Source organism: Apostichopus japonicus, chromosome 8, assembly GCF_037975245.1.
Source record: "Apostichopus japonicus isolate 1M-3 chromosome 8, ASM3797524v1, whole genome shotgun sequence".
NCBI lineage: Eukaryota > Metazoa > Echinodermata > Holothuroidea > Aspidochirotida > Stichopodidae > Apostichopus > Apostichopus japonicus.
In genome coordinates this window covers 25,241,414-25,260,091 of record NC_092568.1, presented here as the reverse complement: position 1 = coordinate 25,260,091, position 18,678 = coordinate 25,241,414, and the positions used below count along the sequence as shown (strand labels likewise).

Genomic DNA, 18,678 nt, shown 5'->3' with positions numbered 1-18,678 from the left:
CTGGCAAAAGCTTAGCGCTGGTTATGGCGTGCATACTGTCAAGTGGGTGGCGCCCTTTACATAAGTCGCTAGAACGCAATAACTTCTCCATGTTCTTCTCGTAATATGAGCTATGCTCGGCTGAGTTCTAGTGAAAGAACACGAACCGGGAAATATAAAATGATATGCTGTCAGAGGTTTCTAAAATGCTTGAGTCGAGACCTGTATATACTAGTCCGAGACAAGTCGGAGTCCACAGCAAAACAAAGTGATGAGGTACATTGAGCTGGAGTCCAGACTAATATGAACTACTCTACCTCGAGATATCTGCCTGGGCGGGGGAGGGGGGTGCAACAGTCATATGTGCTCGGAACCTGAGTTTGAGGAACTTAGCTAAGAAAAGCAGTTATGTAACACGTAAATGTATACCTGAAATTGAAAATGTGTATAGTGAATAGTTAAATATGTCGCATCATATTATAATGCACACATTTATTTTCTTGAACTTGAAAATTATAGTTCTGCAATTTATGCCAGTTTCATGTGGCTATTATTTATTTATATATATTTATCTTCAAGTTTTGGGGGGCATTTCCGTACATTTTACAGCTTCCAGTAAATTCAAGAAATTCGATTGTGTGTATTGATTAGTTTCTTTGCTGTTGTTTTTGGAGTGTGTGGGGTATTAATTGGTCTCTTTGTCCAATGGGATGAGCTTTAAAGCGCTTGTGTCAATCTGACAGTTCTGACTAAAATATATAACCCAACATTTCATGTTGATACTGGTGGTCAGTTTATTTCGTCAACAGGAATCTTGTTATCAGTCGCTGTGTAGCATGGTGTGACACACAGTTGCATGGTCATTACAAGGGAATTGGCGTCAACCAAAAAACAGAGCTGTCTTAATGTTGATATTTTTGGGCAGTAAATGCCTATATTAAGCATGATTGAAAGATGATTATTCTAATTTATATAATAACTTCCTTTATTATGTTCTGCTTTTGTTGCAGCAAGTCCCTCACAGATGCACACATACAAAAATAAGGAATAGCAAAACGAGAATATAGAGGAAGAAACCTTCTATTTGACATTTTCAAGGTGATAAGGCATGTAATAGGAAGAAGAACAAAAACTTTTTACAGAAGACAAAGAAGAAAAAGTTTACAAAGAGATGAAAAACTGTTGATATTGGAATTCTTAAAGCTATTGATGATAAATTTGTATTCTTAGATAAGATTAATATTCAATTCAAATGTTTTAGACAGAAGGAAGAACTTTTGATGAATTTATGACAACAAAAACAACAACAACAACAAGTTGCCTACTTTTAAGAAAAATATTTCTCTTTACAAATAAAGTCATGACCTGTTCTGTTAGTTCTATGGAATAAACAATGTTAACGACACACAATCGGTATAATAATTGAAAAGAAATGCTCACGGACATGCTCAGAGTGACGTTATCACAAAATCTGACGATATATGTAAGACATGGAGTCAGGTTAAAGGTCATTGGTATTGGCCCTATAATGTTACCATGTTTAAATTGTATAAATTTGGCTTCCTGGGAGTGTGCTTGTTTTTTCCCAGGGGGGGGGGGGTATAGATGAGATTACTTATAATTGAAAGTCTTCTAAATGAAGCAAGTAGGACAAACGCACTTGAAACTTACTTTCTTTAGACATAATTATATAATGTGTAATATCGTTGGGATGAATTCCACTGAGACCAAGATGCATCCTTTCACAATTGAGCTGCCAGTCTTAGGTGAGATGGTGTTTGTTTTCCAAAGGAAGCTTTGACTTCATATCCCTTCAATCTCATTCTCATACCAGAGTTTAATAAGGTGTCTATGAAAGTCTGGTGAAAACGTACTAGATTATTCAAAATCAAAATTGCTTTTCCATATTTTTTCTGGGACAAAATGTTCAGTAACATCTACATATACATATAATTCAATTTATCACCCCAGAATGCGCTACTATCCATTAACCAACTCCGGCACTAGCACTCACCCCCCCCCCCCCCCAAATCTCCCCATTCTCCAGAGATTGTTTATGAAACACATACATAAGCATGGATTAATACCACTATTTATTTTCCCTTTCCCTTTTCTTAATGAACATTTCAGAATATGTTTATTCATCATCTTCTTCTTCCTCTTCCTCTGGGTCTTCCATCTCCTCTGCTGCTTCCATAGCTTCTTGTTGAGCAGCCCTCAGGGCCATCTCCTCCTCGGGTGTTGGGTCCTCTGTCTCTGTAATTTCTGGTCCACTTGGGTATTCTTCCTGTACAGCTGGCGGAGGTGGGGGACTATAATTGTCTGGTGAATACTTGTGACCATAGCCCAAATAGACGTTCTCAAATTTCCTGCAAAAAGGAAATTGACAGGGTAAATCGAGCTCAATGGTCTATTTAACAAAGAGAAGCAATTTCAAACAAATGATATATCTATAAGGTGATGTTTAATAACACTCAACAGAGTTTTCCATGACTTCCTAACTTTGACTGTATGAAAAGATGTACCATGACAAAATAAGGATAAATAGTACAATTTGAATGTGCACATTGGTATATGTTCATGTAAATCTAATTCAAAATTAAACATTATCAAGATTGTCCCTAAAATTTCGATAAATTGTGTTACTTTACACCTCAAAGCATATGCCTTATCTGAGGCATTTAGCTATTTGACTCCACATTTCCTAAGATTGAGAGAATATTTTGGAGGGGCACAATCTCCAGAAGAGTTCTTTTAAGATATTTAAACTCACTAAAACTTGAAGGCAATACTGATGAGTCTGTATAAAGCATAGCTGAGAATGAGCTTGAGTTAGGAATGAATGAAAATTATCAGAAATACAAAATTCTTGTGATCCAGAGTAGAAATGATCAGCAATTAGGTGTTATGGATTTTAAGAGAAAGATCATATTATGCTTGAACATTTTACACTAAAGCTGCCCTTACACTATGTAACATAACAAACATTAATGTAACACTATCATATTGTTAAGCACTTGATTGAAGTAAGCGGACAGCCTATAGCTGTGAAGTTGAAATATGATCTCTCTTACTTTTCTGTTCCAAAAGCAAAAGCTCCCGGCCAGAGGTTGGATTGCATAACAGCGATGGAATACTGAGGGACCAGAGTCGACGACAGACGGGCACTCCAGGGTTGAATATTTTCAATTTCTGTGAGAACAATAGAGTATAACAATGCATGATTGTTAAAGAATAATGACAGGCATGTCCACAGAATGAAAGCAACATGTGCACAAGAATACACAAATACTGATGTGCTGCATCTCTTTTGATAAGAGTAAATAAAAAATCAATTTGGTATAGAACAAAACATACCAATATCTTCTGATATGGGGGTGAGGAGAGGAGGTCCTATCTCTGGTTCGGGCTCATCTGGTTCTTCTCTTTCTTCTTCTTCCTCTTCATCTTCAAAGTCATCTTCTTGTTGTTGTATTGGAGCAAACCACTGACATCGGCCCTGAAGAAACATTAATGTTTGGAGTAAACACTATGTATGAGACTTACTTGTCAACATTTTATAACTAACAGTGCAAAGAAAACCAATCCATACATTGACTCCACTGTTGGGGGTAGCCAATCCTGTCTTAGTTCCAACAGATCAATGTGGTTTTGATGGGTACCAGGCACCATTAGCATTATAAAAACGTGTCATTCTCCTCTTCCATCCCCTCCAATCCCCCCTCAAAGTAATGGTTGTATATATCCTTCACTTTCAAATATTGGTAATATGTGATGAAAGTTTCTCTTTGATAAGTAACAATTTTTTTTTGAGAGATATCTGTTGTAATCTAATGCAGTAACAAAGAAAATAGTTTTATCTTCATGTATTTGCACGGCAGAAGACATTACAAATACAAACCAAGCCAGCTGGAGTGCTTTAAATGAACATATCATAGAGCCACATTGAAGACATACCTGGGGAAGAATGTGTTGCACGTGGTGTACCCAGTTAGAGAAGGTAGGATCAACCAGGTCCTTCACAGGAATTCCCTCATAGTCTGGATTTTCCATAAAGTTTTCACGAGCTGTCAAAAGCAACAGAAAAAAAGCAACAATTATTTGGAGGCCACAAAATGATAGCTAATGGCTCATACGTTATAGATAACTGAAAATAGGTATTGCTTGTTGTTCTCACCTTAGGCACCTTTTATTCTCAAAGCGCTCAACAATTTACAATAAAATTAAGGTTCAATGTGTTAGATAAATGTGACTGTTGCCATTATCAAGCACATAGATCTGCTGGAAAGGACCTGTTTGTCAGTTCCAGTGATTTACTTCTCATGACTTCATTTCTTTTAGTAATATGATTTCATATTGCTCAGTTTTCAGTCTCCTTCACCTTTCACCCCATCACTTACCCCCCCCCCCCCCCCAAAAAAAAAAAAGAGTTTGCAGTATATAAGTAATACCATAAATTAGTAATTTCTTTAAGAAATGGTTTCTTGACTTTTAGGAGATTGGAGTTAACAAATGAGACTAGACTATAACCTTGCACATTACCCTGCTTTTTTCATTAAAATATTCTACCAACGTTTCTTATCCGACAAGACTATACAACGATTTCCCGCCGATTGGGTGAATAGACATAACAAATGACTTAATGCTCTCCAATAGAGATAGAGTAAAGGATGTTATAATTTGACTGTTGACTTACTGCCTTCTTCCTCTTCTTCTTCCTCTTCTTCATCAAACTGATAATATCCAAGGGGACTAATCTGGGTCCCTGCTGATATCCTCTGGATCTGGGCCCTCAGATAATTGGCCTCATTGCCTACAAATGGTGGGTAGCTCACAATCTGACAAAAAAAAAAAAAATTACATCAACAATAGCTTGGAGGTGACTAATAAGACATAAATTGATATTTGAGGAATTACTGTGTCAAAGTTACGGTTAAACCACATTAGTTAAGAAAAATGCAATAATTGGCTTTATTTTTAACCTGGGTTGTTACTTGTGAGCTCTGACTAGTTACCAAACTAGTCAGTAAACTTTTCTGTTTAGAAACTATTTTCAAACAGTATCCTGTTTATTCCTGTCAGTGTTTTTCTTCTATTCAGATAATCTATCTGGTTGTTGACTATTTGAAGAGATCGAAGAAATGTTTGGTTAGAAGAGGATACCACTCAGTGACCCCAGGAGTACTAGTTCTCTCCTCTTTAGCAATGCAGCCCTTAGCTGGTGACCAACCCGCTATTTCTTTACTGTTGGTACAGTCAGTACTGTGGCTTCTGCCTCCACTTAAAAACCACTGTTATATAGGGATCATAAAAGCATTCATAGTATTATGAATATAAACCAGTTAAATAAAATACATTACAGTCTAATCAGGAGCATAATGAATATGGAACACGAAAATAAAATTGGTTTGGTATTTACAATAACTGATTGCAAAATCAGCAGTGTATTTTTTTTGTATAAAAAATAAATATATACTTACTGGAGCATCTAATCTTCCTGTCATGAACTTTTTGATCTGTCTTGCTCCTGCAACCTGAGCTGGTGTAACGGGAGGTAGCTTCACCCAAGGCTGGCCAGCTGTGACAAAATGCATGTTACAAACAGTATTGAAGATGTCTATGTATCTCTATAAACTACGAACAGGAGCCTGTGATTACTTCAGAGTAATCAGCATGGGTTACAAGGCTAAACCATTGACACATTGTTGGAGCTGCTAAATATTGACAGGATATAGTAGCCCACACAGCAGTTTTATGGTCACTTTAAAGGTTTCATTAAGCTGGGAAATGGCAAAAGAAATTAATGACATTTCCTAGTTCTGTTTTAACTGGTTTATGATCATTTCAACTGCTTCAACATAATAATTGGTAGGCATCAATAAAACCAACAAAATACAATTTGCATGATTAATGACTTTGATTATTGGAAATGATATGATCAAAGCAAAGGTAATGCTAATAACAAATGAAAGATGAATATTTTGACATTGGTGTCACTAGTAATAAACCACTGCTTTGGGGAAACTTACGTTCGTTGCAAACAAAGAATGTTTTCTTATTGGTCCCAGTTCTGTTATCTTCCCGAGGAATGACAGGAGGGGGTTTAAAGTCTGGCTTTGGTGTGTCGTCTTCTTCCTGTTCTTCTGTAAATACATATCAATGAAATAAAAAACGTCAATGTATGAATCACTAACCAAGATTCATTTCAAGCCTGATTGCAATCATGTCTGGCTAGGTAATGAGGAACAGTGTGCATTATATAATACAAAATATTGATCTATCTTTCCTAACTTGATCCCCTCACCTCATGTACTACTACTACTGAACTGTTTTACACAATATTTTGTTCATATATTCAACTCTCAAGTTTTGAAATATGGAAAATATTTTAGTAGTAAGTTTGCAATGTTGTCACGATACTGGGTCAAAGTGGCAAGGAAAAAACAAAAAAAGATCTCTTTACGGAAATATATAACCGATAGCATGCAACTATCTTTACTTACCTCTCTATCCTTCCCCCTCTTACCCCTCTCTACTGAGTCAAAGTGGTATGGATAAACAAAATCAAAATCTCTTTAGGAACATAAATTACAGATAGCAAGCAACAATCTTTACTTACCTCCCTCCCCTTCTCCCTCTTCTTCTTTGTCTAGGTCTACATCCTCCGCTTCATTCTCCTGTGTGCCAAAAAAAAGGGAAAAAAATGGAAAACTATTGCATACATGAATGGCATTCACATGAGGATCATGTCAAAGTTCACCATGATTCTACCACGAAACTCTGGAAAAAAGATCAATGTATTGCAAAACCTAAGACAAATTATATATGCCATGGATAATGATTTGGTACCATTAAAAATTCAGGAAATAGTAAGTAATGAGTACTAGAATGGCATTCACATAGCAATGAGGATCATGTCAAAGTTCACCACGATGCTACCACAACTCTCTGGAAAAAAACAAGATACTTGTTTGAGGTGCTCTTGCAAATGACGTAAGTACGTGGTCTAATGTAAAACAACACTGAACTTAAGAACATCACAACTGTATCAGTGTTTTGCAAAACCTAAGATAAATTATACATGTCATGGATAATGATGAACAATTAGGTACCTTAAAAAATTCAGGAAATATTACTGATACTAGCATAAAGCTTCCTTTGAAGTCATACTGTGCTCATGACATAAAAGACTACGCCATTTTTACCCCCCAACTTTGTGCAAAGTATTTATCAAATTAAAAAGAAAGTACCAAAAAGTTGGCCATTGAGACAAGGACAACATCTGTCCTGTATGCATGTACAATTCCTTGCTATACCCCCCTATTACTATTGACCAACATAATTACAGTCTGTATCTGACTCCAGCCTTACCTCTTCCTCCTCCTCCTCTTCTTCTTCTCCCTCTCGATACTCTACTTCAGCTACGATATAGTTTAGCTCTGTTCCGTAAATTTTGCCCCAGAATCGACAGGTCTGTAGAGGGTAGTTGTCTACCAACTGTTTGAGAGCCAGGAAGATCCGCATCATCTCCTCTCGGCTCATACCGATCTGAAGAAAAGAAATGGGACCAAATTACTATTCAGTGTTACCTTTGACCTCGACCAGCATGAGTATTAATATGTCTGGCATCTAGGATAAATATGTTAGAGGGAACAAAAGTGGTCACATGTGGTCAAAGTTTGACCCGAGCAGTGCAAGTATATTTCACTGATTGATATGTAAAATTTGAGGATCACAAGCTACTGGGAATCTAAGAGTTTTGGCACTCAAGAACAATTTGAGGCCAGAAGATAAACAGTGGGTCTGGTCAGATATTTGACAAAACGGTTGTATTGCTTTGGAAAATCTTTGTACTTTGTGCCCACCGTTACCAATTCTAGCTAACATACTGTAATATAACTAACAGTTACACCAGAATTAAAGGGATAGTTGTAATGGTTTAGAGCGATACTTACTCCTGCTTGTTCAAAGTAAAACATAAGTTCCGGTAGGTTTGGGAGTGGCGTTTCTACCTCATCTTCCCCTCCTTCATGTTCTGCTTCTTCTTGGTTTTTCTGTAGGTGTCATGACAGCAGAGATTTGATCATTCTCATACTATGGTAAACTATAACTTGGATAGCAATGTTGAGGTACACACAGGGAAAATTTATATGGCATCACATGGCAAAGAGCTAAGACATGATGGTCAAATTGAACCAATAAACATCATTTCTTGTATACAGATCCTAAATTGTTTTACAATTTCACGGTTTTCAGCAAAATTCACAACTGCTGCACAAAATTGTAACATCAAATTTTCCCCAGACACACAGAGAGAAAAAGGTCACTAAAGTATTCATTGATAATTAACAGACAACATAAAGCAGGGTCCAGGGTTAATAAGAATGAAGGAAGCCTATATGCTCAAATTGTACACTTAAAGCACTAGACATATGCTTTGAATAACAGTAAGTGGTTACTTACCTCAAACAGTGGTTTCTGTACTTCTGCTAGGATGACCTCTGTTGATCGATCAACTTTATCGAGAATTGTGTCTGCCTGTGATGTGAACTTTGACCTCTTAACGTCCTTACTGATGTCTTCAAATACATCTAAATATAGGTAACATGCTAATAGTTACAAACAGGGCATTACGTAACATTCAAGCAAAACAGAAATATAATTAAAAAGTGCATGGTACATTTGAACAGCTTCCCATTTGACATACAAATTTACTTGTCCACAGTGTAACAAATATACAGAAAATTAAGTTGGAAGTTGGAACTGACTGGATGAAATAGCAGAACATTTCTTGGTTTTCAGAAATATTTAAAAGATATTTTATTTCTGGTTTCAGAGTCAATCAAAATTCCAGTGTATCATGAATTGCTCAACAAACAGACAGACATGATGCTCCAAAGTTTAAAGATGAAAGGGGATTATGTCACAAATGAAAACATATTAGGCAGTAAAAAATATTGATCTATGATGATATATTATTATTCACCCTCAGTATATACACCAAACCAGGACTTAACATTCATTCAGAGATCTAGTTAGTTTTTGCAATACAAATGTACAATTAAACTCACCAACAACATTTTCTGGCCTTTCATTCAATACCTTTGTGAGAACACGGCTAAGATGGTCATATCTGAAGTAAAGAAGTTATAAATGACAAGTGTTAGTTAAACCTAAATATACAAGACTGTAATAATGCGTAGAAGTACAGAACAGATTAGCAAATATCAACAGAGTTAACAGAAAAATATTCTCCTGATAAATGCATCAAGCCTTGTTATCAATCTAAGTATGATTCCTAATTTAAACATTCACTGTTGCTAATGACATGTTCCATCTAGTTCAACTTTCTATGGCCTACCCTAGTAATTTTAAACCAGCAAACAAAATCCAGAGACACTCCTTTAGATAGCTAGTATACTTACAAATTAAGGTTTGACTTGATACTGGATTTTAGAAGAAAAGCCTTTGCATTAAGGAAGTCTTGCTCCTTTGGTGCCATGTTAAGACTTATTGGAGATGAAATTCCATTGTTCTGAGGGGTTCCTGCAGGGGTTGGAATTTTTGGCGTTTCAAGCTTTGGGGTCCCTGCTTCATTTTCCTTGTTCTCTGCAGCTGCTGAAGGTGATGAGACAGGAGGCTCTTCTTCAGTTGACATTGTCTCTTCGAACGCTGTAAAAAACATATACACAACCAATTAGCAGCATAGGATTACTTCCATACAGAGTGCAATTATGCCTAGGCCTATACATTTTGACAATTATACACAGATATTTAGTTAGGCTAGGCCTACTGTTGTCTGTCAGTATCATTTCAGCAGGGATCTAGGCCTAGTGTTGTTCCGCCATTGGTATATACATACCGCCATAGCGGAAAGGCTCGAAACCTATGATGGAAAGGTACACTTTAGGAATGGATTTTACCGTGGTGTACAGGAATATATCGGTGAAACTTTCTTTGAATTTTGTAGAAGGATAGGTTAAACCATCTTCAAATGTGATTGTTCGCTGGATAGACTGAATTGTAGTTAAGACAAGATTGGGGAACTGATACACAGTCTTAATTGTACAACTAGGCTACAGGTTGATTGAATAGTTTTAATTGTAGGTTCGTAAGAGTTGATACACTGTCTTCAAATATATATCATAGGTGGTTGAATAAATCAAATTAAATTAGGCTGATTGTGGATTAAAAAGTCTGATTCTGATTGTTGATTTAAAGATCAAAACCTATAGCCTAGGCTATGGCGGAAAGGTATCCCCTACTCCCTAGACAGATTTAGGACTAGGAATGGCTTAGGTTAACATAGCCCTCTCTAATAACAATATTTAACACCTCAATATCCAGATGCCACACAAGGCACCTGTAATTAGCCATGACCTGTGAGTGCTAACATTTTGCTTAATCAAAGTAAGGGTTGGTTAGGCTACTAAGTACTATAGCCTAGGCCTTACGTGTTCGATTGAGAGTTGATATGTTTACGAAAAGTATGAACTAACGTTACTTCTTAGGCTATAAATTGAAGCTTAACCAAGTTGAAAGAAATGGGTACCTTCAACGCTAATAACAATTTCTTGATTCAAAAAACTACTGCGTATTTTTCCACAAACTTGTAGACAAATTTTCACGGAACTGTAGGGTAAGTTATTATCAGTCACAAAGTTGCAAAACACGGAGGCAAAGCTCTTTGCTCAGATCATGCTGTTGCTATATATCGCACCGTTGCTATGGTCCTGGATCAATTCGAAGTTAGCACCAGTTGGCGCTTGCGTAGCGTTCACATTTGGTTATTCTTCAACGCGCAAAACATATGGAACGCCAGAAGGGTTTTCATGTGGCAAACATGATATACCAAAATGATGTACCACATCACTACGTCAACACCTCAACACTTAAAAGGCAAATGCATAAAATGGATCAAAGTTTTATTGAACGTACCTGCAGTATTGCCGCTTATGTGTTCAACACAGTTTGCGTTTTGTGGCAAATCAAAATTTTTGTGTAATCGTCTTCTTTTCCTTTCGTTTCGTGAATCATTGCCTAATTTTTTTAGTACATGAAGGAGGGAGCGCCATTATTTTCCAAAATTGTTTAAAGGCTACAATACAATAAATTCCACTGCAAGAAAGTTGTATTGCTGTGGAAATTTTAGGATAATTATAGGATAATTATCATTAACAATTCGCGCCGTTTCCTCATAAGATGTTTGTAGTTTCTTAAATGAAGGGAAGTTTCAGGATGGAGACTAAAAATGTTAGTCCTTATCTGTTTTTCTTCTACTTAACTAAATTAAAATGACATGCATGCTGTGTTTCTTATATGGAAAATGCATGTGCTAGTTATAATGTATTCAAAAAGAGTTTTCAGGGTATAGCCCCCAACTTGATGAAACTCATATGGCGAAGAACTGTATATATTTCTCGAGACATATAAATGTCCCAAACCTAACTTCAGCACCCTCAAGTCCAAGCAATACATAGAAGAGATGTTTAAGGGAAACAAAACATTGGCTATTACGCGCATATAAAAGTGACAGAAATGATGGTCGAAATCATCCAAGTGCATGAAGGATATCAGACTCTGCTAGCTTTTCGCAATTTACTCCTTACCTGTAGGCTACACTGATTTCAATCTTGGTGGGCATATGACTGTGCTAGAATGTATCATGCTGAAATGTGGCATATCAGACTCTGCAATTAAACAACGCATTATTTACTATGCAAAAAGTCACTTAACCATAGGTGGTGAAAGTTAAAACTCAGAAAAGTCTCTTCGAACTATTTATTGGTAAGGCCAATCTATTTTATTCTTGGTTAGTATATGTGCCTTGAAATGGGAAATAGAGCCTACATCAAGGGCGGCGGAAGCAATTTTAATCTGGGGGGGGCACCGACATCAAAGGGCACTTTGCAGAAATTCGATTGGACTGATGTAGCCTGATATTTAGTACCCTTTATAACTCTTATTGTCTTATCTTATTTGCGTATACACATCACTCCATCAACGCCCCCCCCCCCCTTCAAGGAAAATATGCATACTAGCACTGCAATATCCAATGTGCAAATTGGGAAACAAGGAACAAGTTTTCCATCGAGACAAATGAGGTGAAATCATGCTAGTTGCTAATGTAGGAATCTTCCGAATTAGAGTTTATTTCTTGTTAATATCTTAACAAATTGTTTCCATTCGAAATAGCTTTGAGTTTGACCCACATAAATTCATTAAAAGTCAGGGGCGTAGCCAGGATTTGCAAAGTTGTATGCACGACTATCTGAGCGGAGCGCCACCATCGGTTGGCGCGGAGCGTACAAGAAAAATTTTGGTTTTACAAACCCCTCAGATGACCGGAAACGGCCCTTCCCGAGTGTTCATTCTGGTTCCCTGGCCTCTTGCTAACTTGAGACTCCTCAATTTTTATGTAGAAAAAGGGCACATTTTTACCCCTGAGGAAAAGTGGGGGGGGGGGCACGTGCCCCCTGTGCCCCCCCGGTTCCGCCGCCCTTGGCCTACATGACTAATGATGTCATAGGGTCGAAGGTGACAAACCCGCGTAAGGTCACATAATCTAAAAACGACAACATTTTGACCATTACAGGCGTATCAAAGTGAAAAAAATGGCCGACACCCACAATCACACGTTGGATATGAGAGTCTGTCACTTTACGGTGCATCAATTAATGTAAACGTTCAGGTCAGAGGGTCAATGGAGTTCAACGGGTGAAACTTTACGCATCTACAAAAAAGTAAATATTTGATAAAGTACTTATTAAATTGAAACGTAATTCCGTTGTTTAAAGTTGGTTGCTTTACAAACTTGTTCTAAATTCAAATTGACTTTTTATGGCTTATATGCAAATGCCAAACGACAAATTGCTGAAAATAATGTCATACACATACAAGTCAAGTTGTAATGAATGTTTGTATTAATTGTTTGAATGAGTGTTTAGAGTGAATTAACACACAGATGAAAGGCCACGAAGTCAATAAAATTAATAAAAATTCATATTTGGTTGAATCTGATTCAGAGAAACGATGTCATGCTGTTAATTTATTAAAATTTTGCGGCGAATTCTGCAACTTCATGACATTGATTGTTCAAATTTTGCACTGTGTAAAGTGCAGCCCGAAAGTTCGTGGGCTTACGTCAATAAAGTGGCGCTATTCCACTTTTGCTTGCATAAATAAATCGTGAATAATCTACATTACATTCACGCAAAGTACACTGACTCCTTCCGCCTATTTTTTGTTGTATACGTAACGTAAAATACCTTTGATCCGAAAGAAAGTTGCTCGACATCCAGTTGTTTACAACAAAACAACTTTACAAGTTAAAAGAATTCTTGAACACTAGGATGAAAAACGGCTGACTTTGGACCGATGGCTGGTAATTGACCATAGTTCTTTCTGGTTGTGTTTAATCACCACTCAGTCAAAGGCTATAGCATAGGCCTAGCTAGCCTATTTCCAGTTTGAACTAAGTATAAAACCTCAACGATCTCCACCAGCTGTATTTGTACTGTAGCCAAAGAACTAACGTTAAGCACTGTCTAACTTAATCGGTACATTAGCCATACCAACTCCTATGGGAGGTCTAACTGAAAGTTCTTTAGGCCCCAAACTTAAGTCATAGGCCTAGGCCTACATCATATTCATAATCATACATGGTATGTTGTGATACAGAAGGCGTAGTTAGTAAAAGAGCATTGATATTAGCCTTATTGCATCGTGTCATTCCGTTTAATTTAGCGTTAACCTAGGCCGAAGGTTATCTGTGGAGGATGGTGTAACTTACAACTTCTGTGTAACCTAAGCCCATCGTTATGCTTATAGCCTAGTTATAGTACTTTGTAAAGCAAATTGCAACTGTCCCCACCAACCTTTTTTAATTCCCCAGTGAATGAGGTCGCCAGGAGGAAAATCCTGTGGCTACTAGATGTTTATTTTGCCTAAATTCTGCTCGCCCAGAATGAAAATGTGATCGCCACTTTGATATGCTAAATATTAGTACAAAAAACACTAGGCCTAGGCTCAACATCGAGTAGTACTACTGTCAGTACTGACTACACTAACGTTGAACTATAGTATAATTAAGTTCTAATTCCCGCGCTTTGATAGTCGTGGCAACATAAGGCTCGTGTGTACACACATGTATGGGACAATACCGTAGTACCGCTCACGTATAACTGGACATGTGTACGCGCACAGAATCGTATAAAGACGTATAAAGACGTACAACATTTTAAGAAATGCTTACCGTTAAATACTGGCGTTAAACAATACATTTCGTATTTATTCCAATAAAGATCCACAAAGGATAAAAATGCTAAGTAGAGCTTACTTAAAGAGAAATAGAAACTGCATGTACATCACTGTACATGGTCATTTTAATTATCCAAATACTATACAAAGAGATTCAGTTCACCGAAACACCCATTTTCCTTACCACCTGAAGAAAACCGTCTTTTAAAAATTATAGTACCTTACAGTACTTTACATTTGATACAAAAGTCACTGCTACAACAGCTTCCCAAATTGTTTGTGTGTCGCAATAGGTTAAGTTTTAACCGCACAGTACAATAATTTGCATATGACACCAAAATTTACACTCGGCGTCCAGATGGCGGGAAAATGTTCAATGTGTTGTTGTTGTGTTGTTCGGATGTTCCCATGGTGCGATGAACTTGGGCAAGTTTGAATGTCGATGAACTACTTATGTTCCGTGACCAATGTCAATGGGAATTAGATGAATGTTACAACGGTATGGTACGTAGACCACTACGACATGTGTGTACAGCGGTCTTAGGGAATTGTTGTTGCTCTGAACTTTGCGAAAATTTGGAATGGGAAATCCATTCAATACTAATTTTATAAGCAAAGTGCGTTTAGTCAGCAAGTACATTTCAGTTTTTTGTAAAGCATTGGTGAAATTTTCAGTTGGAAAAACTGATCGCCACAGTATTATAGGGCTGGCGGCTAGCATTTATTTTCCCAGAAATTCTCATCGCCAGCTGAGAATTGTGGTCGCCAATGCAACCATGGCGACCGTAATTTTAAAGGGTTGGTCCCCACTACATTGTTAGTTTCTATGTAAATATGGTCTTCATGTTGTATACAGTTGTGTGGGCCTCAGTGTTTATCAAAATAAAGTATGCACTGTCTCGAATTCTGTTGAATGGGCCTACAACATCTTTCAAAATACCACAAGAAGTTAACCATAATTGTTTAATAATCATTTTATTGACTCTTTTGTTTCATAGGTCTTTGATTATGCACAATGCCTCTATTGCAAGGTAAAGCTAACAAAAACCCTGGTCATCTTCCAGAGGGAAAGGCAGGAAAGTACAAAAAGAAAGTTGGTAAGGCTTATGAGAGTTGATTAATACATGTACTGTTTGCTAAAATGTCCAACTTCAAAAATAAGGAAAGTTAAAATTACAGCATTTTTTCATAGATTGTTTTGGTTTTTGTAATGATGAACGTTTTGATGCCTCATTTTAATGTGATCATTTGAAATGCAGTTTAGTTTATGGTGGGGTGAAAAAGGCAACAAATATGTGACTAACTGTGCCAGATTTACATCTGACATCAGTGACTAATTTAATTATGTTGAACGAGTAATCAAAACAGGACCATATATCTCAACGCACGTTGTACGAGCACATTCATCACACACACATTAGATTGAACACTGTTTACAAGATTCAATGTATTATTTGATTTATCACATCTTCAGAAGCAGTACCTAGACCAACACAAGTAGGACTGGTCACGAGACAATTACCAGGGCCACAAACCAACCATAATGGACATGTCCTGAGAGACACTACTGGAGTGAAGAACAGCCCTACTCTGTCTGTAACAGCACACTCACGTTAGTATGATTGTTTTGTTAAATGTCTTTGTTACAGTAATTTTCCAGCGATATGGTCTAGTAGATGAAGCTTTTAACATTACAAGCAATGAAACAGCAGGTTATGGGGTGGGTGCCTTGACTAGCTGAAATAAGGTGGGTATTTCATCTTTGAGAAATTGTAGGGTTTACCAATTTTGAAATAATCTCTTAAGTTGTAAACAAAACAAAAACAAAGTGAGCTAAAACTTCTGTAAACTGTATAACAGTCAACTGATGTGAAATGTAAGCTAAACTCCATTCTGCTTATATCCACTTGCACATGTGACATCCTACTTGTTTGAATCATTAAATAATTTCCTTCTAGGCCAGTGGCATGCATAATATATCAAAGGGGGGGAGGGGGGATGGGGTTGGTGGGGGGGCAAAGGATGGGGAAAAATTCTTACTTCATCTTAGTCATCTGAAAGACATGCATTAAAAGTAGTAAATGATCTTATGGGCAAATTTGTGGCCTTTGCTGTTTTTAACCTAGTGAATATCCTAGTGAATCCTAGTGAATATATTCTTCTTCTTGCCGATCACTCGATCAAAAGCCCAAATCTTGCTCATTATTAACCATTTGTGTAAATGGAATGCATGAGGGTTGACAAGCAGTCTGTAGAAACTACAAGTTAGTATCTTGTTTGTGTATCGTAGCTGATGGTTATAAAAAACAGGACAAAAAAGAGAACTTAAGTAGAGTTTTAAGCAACCGGTTAAAATGAATGCCCTAATGGCTTTTCTGGGTTGTGTTCACTTTTCAGATAATGATAACAACGCCCGCCCACAGGTGTCTCCCACCTCACCACCTATTGTTGTGCAAATGCCAAGTGTGGTGTCTACACCAGATGGTAAGTAACTAAAGAATTGCTGTCTTACAGTCAGGTCCCCAAAGGGTTTTCTACTGTGGCAGCAACATAGTTATCATATAGTGCTGCCATTTAAAATTATCCAGTAGCCCTTGCTGAGCATTACTGGACGTGTGGGTGTCACATCATAGTGTCACAGCATATCATGTTTACACAAGCAGTTATGCCACTTGTACAAACCATCTTGTAACATGAAAGACAGGATTGACTCTAAAAGTTGCTTGCCTACACGATGGTCATGTGGTTCTCTGTATCAGATGTCACATTTTCAATTACACATGTGACTTCCAAATGCTTCTTTCCAATATTGTGTTTGCTATCTTGTTCTGTAGGGCTACCTTCACCCCAAGAACTCCCTCTGCCAGTAGGATGGACGTTGGACTGGACCCTGAGAGGACGAAAGTACTACATAGAGTAAGTCGCACGTGAAATGCGAACCTTGACAAGCTTTTGGTATCTCATTTATGGACAATGCTCGGTTAAGTTTTCTCTTCATGTTTCCATGAAATACCAAGATATTAAAACTACAATGGTTGTAAAGCCTTTGAATCTTATGTCAAACAGAGCTTCATTTAATTTATAAACTCTCTGGTAAGTTTGTTTGTGTGTTAATAGGTCATGTGACAATGTAAGCAATGGTTTGATATTATTATGTAACTGCTGTCCAAGTTGGGCCCTATGATAGCACCTTAACCATTTTGTCCATGTGCTGCATTATAGAATTGTATACCATTTGACCTTGTGTGTACTTTAATTGATCACTTTCCAGGACTGGCCTCAGGTTTAGTTTAAATATATTGCCTTCCTTGAATACTGGCTAGTGCTCCCAAAGAGCAAAAATATAGATTGGTATTTCACCATCCATCACTTTGTAGGTACACTTTGTAGGATCACTTTGTGATCCAACCAGAGGGGGATTTTTTCCGGCCCAAAGCTAGCATTCTATTTACTACACATACACATCTCTCCTACTGTGTACATATTGATCTTTCTTTGTTATTCTGTTTGGACCACCAAATTTGCCGTTCTGACAAACAAAACGTAAGATCTTGTTGTCCAATGGTAAACCCCTAAAAAAAGAGAACAATTCTCCAAATTTTCCCCGATGGGTTTGCTTTATGTTTCGTAAAATGGCAAGGAATCAGTACACCGGATGACTTCTGATCATTATATGTTAAACTGAACGTTTGAGTGATTCTGGGTTCAGGAATTTTATTACAAAGTAAAATCCAAGTTATTTGTGGTACCTGTTGAGCCAATGTCATTTGTTGTATAAGCATTGTCACCAATGTTGCTTCAATTACTATCTAGTTAAAAATGAACCGGAGATGATCTCTGTACTTGATAGATAAAAGGCATATTTTCATATTTATGTTGACAAGTCATAATACAAAGACAACTCACTGGAGCCACCCATTCGAGAAGGAGGGTCTTCCCCCTGGCTGGGAGAAGATAGAATCTAAAGAACATGGAACATATTATGTTGAGTAAGTTGGTTTTTCATACCAATTTTATTATATTTTGATGTTTATGTAAAGCTGATTGCCAAACTCTGCTGTGTGGATTGCCAAACCTGATATCTAATCGATTGTTTATATTGTGAATTCTCTGTGCCAAAGATGATGTCTTGGGACTCTTGTTTTTGTTTGTTTTGTTGTTTTTTTTGCTCTGGAAAGATATTTTCTCTTTCATTCTTTATGGTCAATACTAGCTTGAGTAGTTCTCAAAGCATGAAAATAAATAGCACCCCTGAAAATTTAACCAGTGCTATGGCCGAGTGGATAAGGACGGTGGCAATAGCAGCAATGTCGTCTAGGCCTCTGGCAGGTTTTGGGGATTGCGCCCAGGTCAGTCAAAATATGGTGGGTTTTTTTGCATCCACAGGAGGAATACATGAATTTCCCTTCTGAAATGGTTGGTCAAGAAATGAAATGGTTG

The 18,678-nt window shown here is 37.3% G+C and overlaps 2 protein-coding genes and 2 long non-coding RNA genes across 4 annotated transcripts in view; 3 read left to right on the top strand and 1 right to left on the bottom strand.

Annotated features, from left to right (window-relative positions):
- LOC139971271 (uncharacterized) overlaps window positions 1-5,403 on the top strand; it is a 34,346-nt gene extending 28,943 nt beyond the window's left edge. Inside the window, exon 4 of the long non-coding RNA XR_011794347.1 lies at window positions 5,080-5,403. This is a non-coding gene — a long non-coding RNA (uncharacterized lncRNA). The remainder of the gene's footprint in view (window positions 1-5,079) is intronic.
- LOC139971272 (uncharacterized) lies at window positions 120-1,215 on the top strand. The gene is made up of 2 exons (XR_011794348.1): window positions 120-255; window positions 990-1,215. It is a non-coding gene; the product is annotated as an uncharacterized lncRNA (long non-coding RNA).
- LOC139971259 (radial spoke head protein 4 homolog A-like) lies at window positions 1,044-10,697 on the bottom strand. The gene is made up of 14 exons (XM_071977573.1): window positions 10,532-10,697; window positions 9,405-9,651; window positions 9,051-9,112; window positions 8,443-8,570; window positions 7,935-8,033; window positions 7,351-7,527; window positions 6,599-6,656; window positions 6,009-6,122; window positions 5,460-5,557; window positions 4,676-4,817; window positions 3,937-4,046; window positions 3,337-3,478; window positions 3,054-3,171; window positions 1,044-2,348 (listed from the first exon to the last, which is right to left on the bottom strand). The coding sequence occupies exons 2-14, from the start codon at window positions 9,635-9,637 to the stop codon at window positions 2,117-2,119; spliced, it is 1,713 nt and encodes a 570-aa protein (XP_071833674.1). The 5' UTR covers window positions 9,638-9,651; window positions 10,532-10,697; the 3' UTR covers window positions 1,044-2,116.
- Window positions 10,698-13,174: 2,477 nt separating this feature from the next.
- LOC139971264 (protein salvador homolog 1-like) overlaps window positions 13,175-18,678 on the top strand; it is an 11,741-nt gene continuing 6,237 nt past the window's right edge. The window contains exons 1-6 of the mRNA XM_071977581.1: window positions 13,175-13,363; window positions 15,237-15,335; window positions 15,713-15,850; window positions 16,636-16,722; window positions 17,073-17,154; window positions 18,123-18,227. Coding sequence (XP_071833682.1) covers window positions 15,254-15,335; window positions 15,713-15,850; window positions 16,636-16,722; window positions 17,073-17,154; window positions 18,123-18,227 — 494 coding nt within the window. The 5' untranslated portion in view covers window positions 13,175-13,363; window positions 15,237-15,253. The remainder of the gene's footprint in view (window positions 13,364-15,236; window positions 15,336-15,712; window positions 15,851-16,635; window positions 16,723-17,072; window positions 17,155-18,122; window positions 18,228-18,678) is intronic.

Coding starts and splice junctions, on each gene's coding strand:
- LOC139971259 (XM_071977573.1), bottom strand. CDS start 9,637: ATGTCAACTGAAGAAGAGCCTCCTGTCTCATCACCTTCAGCAGCTGCA. Junction 7,528..7,934: donor TTTACTTTGAACAAGCAGGA/GTAAGTATCGCT, acceptor TCTTTTCTTCAG/ATCGGTATGAGCCGAGAGGA. Junction 6,123..6,598: donor AGAGGGAGAAGGGGAGGGAG/GTAAGTAAAGAT, acceptor ATGTATTTACAG/AAGAACAGGAAGAAGACGAC.